Raw genomic sequence first — 11,162 nt, forward strand, 5'->3', positions numbered from 1 at the left:
CAATTTTGGTTATCTCAATCTGTAGAAACTTATCTCCGAGTTCAAAAACCCACTTTAAAATTTTAATTTGCAGGCCTGAAAAAGAAAAATAATCGCTCCACCATTAATCTAATCGATCATTTTCTTTGAATTTTTAGCAATATTTCTTTCAATATACAGTACATTACATTAAAATTTTATTAGTAATTTAGATTAGTTATAATTTTTTTGTGTATGTATACAGCTTCTATTAATTATATGAATGTAGTAGTATCTCCTGCTGTGCTTTTAATGTGTACCTCTGTCATTTGCATATAAGTTAATTAAGCTGCAGTTTAGGGCCTCGCGTTGTGAGTCCATAACTTAAGGCCTCACTTTTTTACACGTATACATTACAGTTTAAGTTTTCAAGTCAAGTTCGGCTTGAGTTCTGTGCTTCTAACGTTTCTACTGTATTGTAGGCTATTTAATAAAACTGTACGTAGTGATGTACCGTAAAAATTATTAAAACCACAAAAAAGTAATTTTCCTGTATAGAAATTAAATTAAATTTATATTAACATTATTCTTTAATTAAAAATAAATTTAAAATATAAAAACGTTCAAACATTTACAAGAAAGCTATCATTTTTCTTATTTAAAATTAAGATTTAAAACGTGTTTATTAAATTACGAAAACAATTTTCAGTGGAAGTATTCATCAATTTATTTTGAGTACACACGAAATATTTTCCTATTACTTTAGATATAAATAACTGAAATGTTCCGAAACAGGTTATCACCAGTTATAAATATCATACTATCTATTCTCAAACGAAGATGGCGTATGAAATATTTATAAGAAGCTTAATTTATCTATTAGTAGCCTCTTCCTATCTACTCGATACCTTGCATTGATAGTGAATAAAGTTATAGTTTAATATTTAGAGAGGTTTTTTTTTATGAGATTAGGGAAGAAAAAATATATTTAACACCACCCAAATCAAAGGCGTTTACGAACCTTTATGTCGTAAAGTCGATTATACGTGCATTAACAAGATTATTTAACCTATTTTATCGATAAAATTTGAAAAATTTTAATTATCTGATTTACCTACAAAACTGATGAAAGTTAAACTGTGATATTGTTTTTTTTTTTATTTCTATTGTCACATTTATCATCCATTTTAATTTATTACAGAAAATGGATGCCGTAAAAAAGACATCGTGCATATTTTCTGCATGATTTATGACTTGAACCGAGTTAATAAAAAAATATTCATTTATTTACCAATGTTCTTTTAAGAATTTAATTTATTTAACCGCATTTTATCACGATAAAACTTTATATTAAAAATTAATATTGCTAGAAAGATGATATATTATCTTCTATAAAATTTCTCGTTATGAATTTTAGTTTTTGAAAAAATGAAATTATAGTAATTAAAATTTGCATAATTGGTTATTATAATGATGTGCGTTACATAATTAATTTTCGTTTTCAAGAGAAATAAATGGTTAAAATTTGTAGCGTGCATTTGGACGAAATGAAAAATCATATATAAAGAAGATTTAATATGCTTTATTTATAATTAAAATAGAATACACAAACATATATTTATATATATATATAATATAATATATATATACTGTATATATCGTACATAGCGATTATATACCGTATACGAAAATTGATGTTACAATGAAAACGTCGTAAAGCTGTCGCATCTACAGTAAAATACACGAAAAAGTGGCAAAACTAAAGTTGATGACAAACCAAATTAACGACCTGTGCGTTGACAGAATATTCCCCTTACTTCAGAACACCGCAAGCAACTTTTGGAACTTTGTTCTCTTGACTTGATGAAGCGACGTCCTATAAAGTCTTTATCACAATCCGAATTTTTGTTAGTAGCTGGATTTCTTTCCACTTCCTCCTCCGAAGCCACCTTTGTAGCCACCGGCACCACCACCTCCGAATCCTCCACCGCCGTATCCACCTTGACCTCCGGCACCACCGCCACCGAATCCTCCTCCTCCGTAGCCACCACCTCCACGTCCTCCGGCTCCTCCACCACCGTAACCGCCTGCTCCACCTCCACGTCCTCCGGCTCCACCGCCACCGTAACCTCCAGCTCCACCACCTCCGTAGCCACCAGCTCCGGATCCTGCTCCTCCATATCCGCCTGCTCCTCCACCTGAATATTTATCTTGGATTCCTGCTGGAGGTGGCTCGACAATAAATGTAGCATCTGCTGGGCTTTTATCTCCCACTCCTGGTTCGTTAGTTTTCACTGTTGCCGTAAAACCATTAGCATCTGCACGGTATTCAACATGCCTGTAGACACCATTTGCATCAGTGTAGCCATATGATCCTTTAACGGCTCCGGATTCATCGCCTTGTTCTTGACGGTAATGAGTATTTCCAAATTCATCTTTAACGTCGTAACCGAACTGGTAAGGTTGGGGTGGAAACTGAAATTAAAAATATTTAAGATTCTAAAGGATACTAAAGAAATCGTCACTTATATGATTGCGAAAATAATAAACTTACATCGTCACCTCCGCCTCTTCCTCCTCCATATCCTCCAGCACCACCACCTCCGTATCCTCCAGCACCACCACCTCCGAATCCTCCAGCTCCTCCGCCTCCGTATCCTCCGGCACCACCGCCTCTACCACCTCCTCCGTATCCTCCAGCTCCACCGCCGCCGCCACCTCTTCCTCCTCCACCGTAACCTCCTTGTCCGCCACCGAATCCAGTGGCTTGTCCGCCACCACTGTAACCTCCCTGGCCACCAAAGCTTCCTCTTCCTCCACCACCATATCCTCCGGCACCACCTCCTCCGCCTCCGCCTCTTTTACCACCTCCAGAATAGCCACCTGGGCCACCACCACCACCAAAGCCTCCACCTCCTCTACCGCCTCCGTATCCCCCTCCTCCATAACCGCCGTGGCCACCACTGTGTCCTCCTCCTCCGTAACCGCCTTTTCCCCCTCCGTATCCCCCTCGCCTCCGTATCCCCCTCCTCCACCGGGTCCACCTGCATCGATCCAAGTAGGGAGGACGAGGAGAACGATAACAGCGAATACCTGAAAAATATTTAAAAAAAAATAAAACTAAAGATTGTTATTATGAACAAAACTATTCCAAAAACAAAATTTCGAAGTAAGAAACACCCGTGGAAAAATTTTTAAAACTCGAAGAATATTTTTCATAGACTGAATATATTTTGCAACTGGAGCATTTACTTACCTTTAACATTTTCTACAGTAAGGTTTGAAACGAGTGATGTGTCCGAAGTGATCGGACCCACTATATATACCAGAGGTGGCCAGTAAGAGGCCAGATCTCTCCAATGGTGTCATCTTTTCACTTTAGCCTGCAGCGTGGCGAACCTGGTGTCCTGAGGAAATCGTGCCAACAGGGGGGTTTCAATCAGGGAGGATGAGCCGTGACGTCAGCAGCACGTTCACTTTAGGCCACCGGTATCAACCTCAAGGATAGGATGATAATTTTTTCCTTCCTGAACTAAAACTAGGTCTTAGAAATGGAAAAAAGGATGCACTTTCTTCTGATAGGCTGGACGTTCCTGAAGTCTTAGACGGCATCGTGATGAAGTATTCGTGACGACATTAACCGTGACAAATCGTAATTCGTTTTTCTCTGATATCACGCTATAAGAATTGAATATTAGGACCACATTTTTTTCCAATTCATCGTTTACAGCGGCGATTGTGAAATTTTGAAAAAATTATAACGCTTCAGGGTATAGAGGCGATCTCTCATTGAAAACGATTATTGTTGATATTACTAACTGACGATATGACCCGTTTTGCACTACAAATTGCAAAACGTTTTATTTATTGAAAAACAAAAACAAAATAAAAGAAAAATACTCGAAACCAGTTATAACAAAATTCGCTTTTACATCTCTTCCCTTTTTCCTCATCCACTCCAATCATATACAGTTAAGGACATAATTAGATCCGGATGCATTTCTCTCTTAAATTACTTAAAGAAGACTAATGTATAAATTGTTTTAAAAATAATTTATATAAAAAATGTTTAAATCTATTTTTAAAAAAGAATTCAAACAAAACTTTGAAATAATTCAAGTCAATTCTTTTGTAGCTCTTGTAAAAGTCAACATGTTTTTATTTTCCTCAACCTTGAGATGTATTTAATTCAAAATATTTTTGATGAATAAATCAAAAATTTAGGACATATATGAATCGATTTTGTTCCTTTCCATTTTCCTTAACCAAAATAGAACAATTAAGGTCAAATTTTTTATTATATTATTGAACAGATAACTCTTAACATCATCGATTACTAATGACTCTATGAACCTTCGTACGGTAACAAAGGATCAAGCAAATGTCCTCTACTGGGTCAGAAAAATGGGCATTCCAGTTACACATTACTGAATCGTAGACAAAGAAAGTGAATCTTTTCTAGTTAAGCGATTAAGTTTATTCGAGATGCAATCTGATTGTCATAAACAACCAACTTCACCATAAGTCGACACATTACTACCATCAAAGGAATCTAGGACGTGTACTGACGGAACTGAAGAAGAAGCACTTACGATTGTCTTCATCTATAATCCCATTTTTTCTACTTGTAATTTATCAATAAACTTATAAATCGTCGTGGCACTGCATTATAAGAAGGGCGTGAGATTTGCATCACCATTTTCTGACCTTGTTGTGCCCTCTCTCCACATAATTACTCTATTAGATATTTATATATAATTTTTAATGAAAATTGCTCTATTTAGATTATTTTTATAACTTTAAAACGATTCTTACACATTATCTTAATGTTTAAAATTATATATAACAAACGCCATAGCTTTATTAAGCACTAGAAATAGGTAATATCTAGTTTTAGACATTCTTGCAGCGCATTTTACAGATAGGAGAGGCTCAGAAAGATACTTTAAAAACGATGTTTAAGGGGAATGACCAATAAATTTATCCAGATCTGTGGATTTAACCTTGAGAATATATCTAAGGCCCCAGTTTTATCTCATCTGTACAAGACAAAAATAGATTTTTTTCATTGTTTTTAAACGAAAGTTTTAATTTTATTCACGTTGTCTTTAGATCTTTCTTAAAGGTCAAGTCGTAGAAATAATTCTATAGAATTTCGATGAGTGGATGCTTGAGTAGTAAAGTTACAAAAGCACAAAAAGGAAGAAAAGTTATGCACTAATGAAAACCCCAAACCACTTCTATAATCAAGTGGTTAAAGACTAAATTTCTAGGAACACCCCGTTTAACCGTCTTGAATTTCTAGTTTGAAAAGAAAATTTTCGTCAATTTGGACTTGACCTGGACCTTTACCTAAAGATTTAAACGTACAGATACCCTTACATTGCACAGACGAAGAAATCGTTTGTATTCTTTAACGTACAGGTCATTGATCTAAGCATCTGGACATTTTCTCGAAGCTAATAGCAGATAATAGCATTGTTCCTGGCTTTTCTATTGTTGTTACAATAACTATACGTGTATCGATCGGATCGAAAAAAGGCATACAACAACTTTCTATCCAGTTGTACACGGTAAAATATCTATATTGGATAGACAACTTCATATATTATTCCTTAAAAAATGCATTTTTGTGTTATGTCAACAAGAACAAGATGAATAGTAAAAGAATTGAGATCATTAAGGATGCTGATGAGAAGAAGAAAGAATGGAGTTTTGTATTATGACACGAATCGTTGACATATTTACAAAATTTTTTAATGATTGACAAATTAGTGAATCTGTTATTTTAAACTGAGCAAACGGGTACAGAATTGTCTCGGGTTTTTTCATTCTGACAACTGAAGAGAAAGATTCTCCTCTATTCTATTGTTCGTTCTGTCATTTTACTGTTTGTCTGCTTTGCTCATCATAATGGACAGATTGAAATATTATATACAATTTTTCTTATCGTAAAAAGTCCCCCTCTTGAAAGCTAAAACCTTTTGTTCCTAGATTGCTATTTTCTATTGTTTCTAACACCCATTTGGGTTCTTTACTATACTTGATCGTGATATTAAGTCTATGATACTTTCTTCTTCGGCATATTAAGCTTTGTTAAAGCTTCTTTTTTTGTTATACATCTTACTTTCTATTCTATATACTTGTAACTCACTCACATACAAATTTAAATTTTCAAAATTTTAAATTTAATTTCGGTTAAACGTATCAATTTCAAATTTCAAATTCTCGATTAACGAATAAATTTCGAAAATTAACGGAACTTTTTTCAATCCAAAATTTTTATTAAATTTTATGACGAAGTAAAGAAAAAGTTTATTTTTTTTCTCGTGCTTTTTATGTAAATATAAATCTTCTAAAAATGTATATTTAAATATATTTAAAAGCTTAAATTCTAACATAATTTTTATTAAAAAAAGTTCTGTTAAATTGAAACCCTGAACTCCGTCTACCTCCGAACAACAGCCATTTCTTATATTCTCGTCAGTGTCCTTTGTCCAGAGGTTTTCACTATATTTAAAAGTTTAATGTTTGTATAATTAAATAAAGCAATGAATTGATGTTAATTTTAACTTATAGAATACTTTTAAAGATTTTTATAAACATATTATATATTTTTTCTTTATTAATTAACTATTTATTTCAAAAAATATGCAAAATAATAAAAATTTAACTATTTTTAATTAAAAATTATGGGAATTTTTAGAAAATTTTGTACAATTTTCTTTATCAAATTTTTTGCATCTTTTTCTGAGTTTTTAAATATAAACCGCACCTTGGAATGATAAAATTTAATAATAAAAAAAGAAATTTTTATTATGTGAATTGAGTCTAAAATGGGTTAAACAGTTAAGAAAAAAAAATAAAAATCATAAAAAAAAAATCGCAAATAAATCATGCGTAGAAAGCGTGTGCAACTTCATTTTCTCAGACATTCACCAAGAAAATAAGGTTAAAAACGCATTTCTTAGCATCATCACATAATTCTTTCGTCTTATTTTGATTAATTTCTCGTTGCAATTTAATAAGAACCGATGACACTTACACAAAGCATGCTAGACAGACAAGCGAGTCACGACAAAATATGGGAGGAACGACAGCACGACTGATAATCTGCCTTGAAATTGTCCCTATCTGACTGACCTGATCTGACAACCTACGAGGTTTTTGTTGAAACTCTCACAGTTTACAATTCAGTACTAAGTGTCAGATGGAACCTTAATTTTCGCTTCATGATACGATTACATCAATTCGACCCATATATGCATATACATATTTGTTTTGTTTGTGAAATTATGGATTGTTTGCATTATTTTCTTCGGAATAAAAAGAGATAAAAATCTATAAAGTTCAGCTCTGTTTACAATTTTTCGTGGAAAATTGATATCGTAAACATAAAAAGAAAATCCCCATGAAAAAAATCCTCGTGGACCGAAACAGATGTCGAGATACTTAAATATAGAAGACGAGTCACCTTTATGGCTCGAGTGGCTCAGAATGGCGACATCAATATTCCAGTAAAGATCCATGGATCATCGACCCTTAGAATCGTAGACTAAACATAGATACCTATCTAGTTGAACAGTGACCTTACAACTCTATGCCCATTAACTTTATTCTTTCCTGACTTGTAATTTACTATTCTATTATCATTTTCTTCCTAATCAAACGATATTTTTTCTTTATTTTCAAATTGGATTAACTTGAAAATTGTCTTAATTTTTTATCGATTTATCTGTCTTAGTATTGTTCACGCTTTCTTTTTATACATTATCACAATAGATTCTTATCAAAAACCTCAATTCTTACGTCACCACATTGATCGAACTCATTAATGACGTCAGAGTTGTAGTAAATTAATTTCCTTTTTATTTTTTAAATTGGAACCACTTTAAGAGATATTTCTTACGAAAATGGAGGAAAAATATATAATTTTTTACTTTAATTTAACATATTTTAATAGTTAAAGTTAATATTTTGGAGGTTTATTACGCCTAATGGAAGAGTGGAAGAGTGTTCAAGGCCTCATAACAATATAAATACTCGATAAACTATAAAGTTTTTAATATTTTTAGAACCTTCGACACATCTGAACTTATTTTACTGAAAATTATAAACATTTTGTATTTTAAAATGAAATTTTTGGGATTTTTAAAACTCTTCTAACTCTATAAGAACTGGCAGATATTAAGCCATTAAACAACAGTAACAATAACAATGACACAATATTTAAGAATAGGGAAAAACTTATAAGAATAGATTCAATAGGAAGAGAATCTCATACAATTTCTAAAGATGGATTCGTTATATCGTGATCGTTGAACATAACCGAAAGTAATATTAAGCTACCGAGCTTCCTGGGATGAGATAAAAGTCATTTTATACGAAAACAGGTTATGAAGGAAATAGACGAAAGTCACCTTATATACAAACATTAGCGTGGGTGACCCTACGATGTCAACTTCACACCTAACACTTTTCTCGATCCGTCATAATCATTAATGGACTTTCTACAGCTACTGAGAGGATTTTCGTGACTTCTTTTCTAACACCGACAGAATGTTTCGTGTTATAGATGAGCGTTTAGTATCGTCAACATCATTACCAACTTCCCTCAGTTACGGTTATTAATTATAAATAGAGCATACACTTTATCCACTTCGTGAAGCTAGTTTCATTGTCTGCTTGTAATTACTATACTAACGAAAAAATTCAGCGAAAAATAAATTTTAATCGCAGTTCTACTTAAATACAATTAAATAATCATTTTAATAAAATAGGTTCACGTCGAAAGTGAATTTCTTTGAAATATTCAGTGTAATCCGAATGTTATCAAAATATTAAAGTCACTTTTTACAATTATTAATCAATATATTATAATAATTATAATCAGTTTAGAATCTTGAACATGTTTAACAATATTTTACTTAGAATTATACAGTATTTCTTATTTTCTCAAGCGAATTTGCGTGAATATCGAAAACAATTCGACAAACTCTTAAAACTAGATATTAAGCCACCAAAACTTTAAATAATATCTCACAAGGTTTCTAAAGAGGGAGAAGATACATAATTACACTACGCAATTTCTAAATTCGGCATTCAACCGTACAAAAAATTATATTATTTTGAAACATTTCATGTTTTCAAGGCGTTAATTCTTTAAAATTTTAAATTTTGATCGCTAGAAAATTATTCAGTCCTTCACATTTCTACGCATACGTATCCTTCGGGCATTTCTTAAGCTTAAAGTAACGTACAAATTTATACAAATATTGTATTATGTACACGTTCAGAACTTCTTTAGACGAATCTTTTGATACACGTCATGTAAAGTATAGAGATGTCAAGAAAATGATTACATCTGGAGGAGTGGCTCAAGGACCAATGTTAAAAGGGCGACTATGGCAAATTGGACGTCCAGAATTGTACAAGAATGAGAAAAAAGAATCTAGAACACCGGTAATCTTTATATGGCAACACAACAATAGATTCCTTTAATTTGATAAGTTGCGAAATCCTTATTTCTGTCCAAAAACTGTACAATGTAGTATCTTGATACCATCTGTTACTGGGCATCTCGTACAAAGTAATGGAGCGATTTAACATGTATCACGTTTCGTACATTTTAACAGTCATGTGATTTATTGTGTTGTCTAGAACAGGTTGAAAAGTTGACATTCAGAGAAGAAGCTTCTGTCTGATTCTCATAAAGTTTTCTTCGATCATACTCCAAGATATTGCAAATTGGATACCTTGAGAACCCCACCAATTTTTCTCCCATTGTAAATGTATGAAAAGAATAAATTTGCATTCAAGTAATGTCGGATATTCCCCAAGAATGACTTCATCTTAAGAGAAAAAAAAATCGTGTTTTATGCACCTAGAGTTGATTCTTCTTCGTGAGAAATTATTAACAATAGTAGAAACCTTATAAATTAGTCATGCGAAAGGAAATCAGGACAGAATACAATTGTCATTGGAATTTTATAAAACGAAAACAAAACCGTATCTGAAGGGAATTTTTATATAAATTCTTTTCTAGCAAGAAAAATAAAGGTGTGAAGAATAAGATACGTGATATACCCGGAACTGGATTATCGAAACGTGTAGGTGATGCCACGTTCACGATTTCCTATCTGGTTCGATCGCTGGATTCTCACGTTTCTCTTCATACTTGCAGATTGAAATGATCCACTTTGAGAGAGAAAGTGTTTTAAAAAAAGGATATAAAATATCCGCAAGGAAAAATCGTGGAAATCCTTCAGGCTAAAGCACCTCCAAAATTACTTTCCTACAAATTATCCAGGACAAACTTTCACCCTTTCTCTTTCTCTCACCAACTAAAAACAGGAAGAGACTGTATGAAACACTTATACCGTCTGAAAGGATCGTTTCAGTTTTATTTAGGGCGGGCGTGTCTTTTAATATTTTAGGCTGCAGATGGTCTTTCACTATTGTCTTATTAAGAAGTGATTATCCAGCTAATTGTAAATTAAAAGAAGAAAAATATTCTATTTTTTCTCTCCATACTTTCGTGTATTCACGGAACAATTTATGTGGATTCACGCAGCAATTTATGGATTATTTTCAAACTTTAACGTCTACCCATCTTAAGGAATCGTGCTTTATCTCTTTTATTACCTAAACTGGTTTGTCAAAAGCCATTTATACTCGATAATGGCAATAACCGCAGAAGGTGGAGAGGCTCTTAAATTTACCGAAATTTCGATCAGAAAATCGCTTTCTACAATTAATAAACACCCCGAGGCGTAGATCCTTATGCTTATTCTTATTTTTTCTACTTTCCTTTGCCATATGGACTGCCCTACTTTACTGATATTTCTCAAGGGCATAAATAGATTATCCCAAATCGGAAGTATCTAGGTCGCATTATCCCAATTTTTAAACTCTTTCCAAAACTGTCTATGATGCCATAAGTCAAACAGACGGACGAAATATTCGTTCGTCTGTTTTCTTGTCTGTCTGTTGACCTTTCGAGATGAAGAGGTCACCGGTACTGACAGATTTAAGTACGTGTTCATTTAGCTCGTATGTGTTTTTCCTTCTTTAAAAATCTGACCTTTGATTTAACTCGTAAAGTACTATTAATGGCATTTTATTAATAAAAATTTAATTAATTTTTATACTATTTTGCTTCTCGCGTGTAATATTTTCCCGCTACTAACTGAAATTCCTCATAC

The 11,162-nt window shown here is 32.9% G+C and overlaps 1 protein-coding gene across 1 annotated transcript in view; it reads right to left on the minus strand.

Moving 5' to 3' along the window:
* Positions 1-1,663: 1,663 nt before the first annotated feature.
* The window catches only part of LOC111614166 (spidroin-1-like), an 18,785-nt gene continuing 9,286 nt past the window's right edge, over positions 1,664-11,162 (minus strand). The window contains exons 6-8 of the mRNA XM_023355544.1: positions 2,552-3,051; positions 2,043-2,433; positions 1,664-1,988 (exon numbers count right to left, since the gene is read on the minus strand). Coding sequence (XP_023211312.1) covers positions 1,867-1,988; positions 2,043-2,433; positions 2,552-3,051 — 1,013 coding nt within the window. The 3' untranslated portion in view covers positions 1,664-1,866. The remainder of the gene's footprint in view (positions 1,989-2,042; positions 2,434-2,551; positions 3,052-11,162) is intronic.

The sequence above is a fragment of the Centruroides sculpturatus genome, unplaced genomic scaffold (genome assembly GCF_000671375.1).
Source record: "Centruroides sculpturatus isolate CEXI.00-Female unplaced genomic scaffold, Cexi_2.0 scaffold2129, whole genome shotgun sequence".
In the NCBI taxonomy this organism is placed as follows: Eukaryota; Metazoa; Arthropoda; class Arachnida; order Scorpiones; family Buthidae; genus Centruroides; species Centruroides sculpturatus.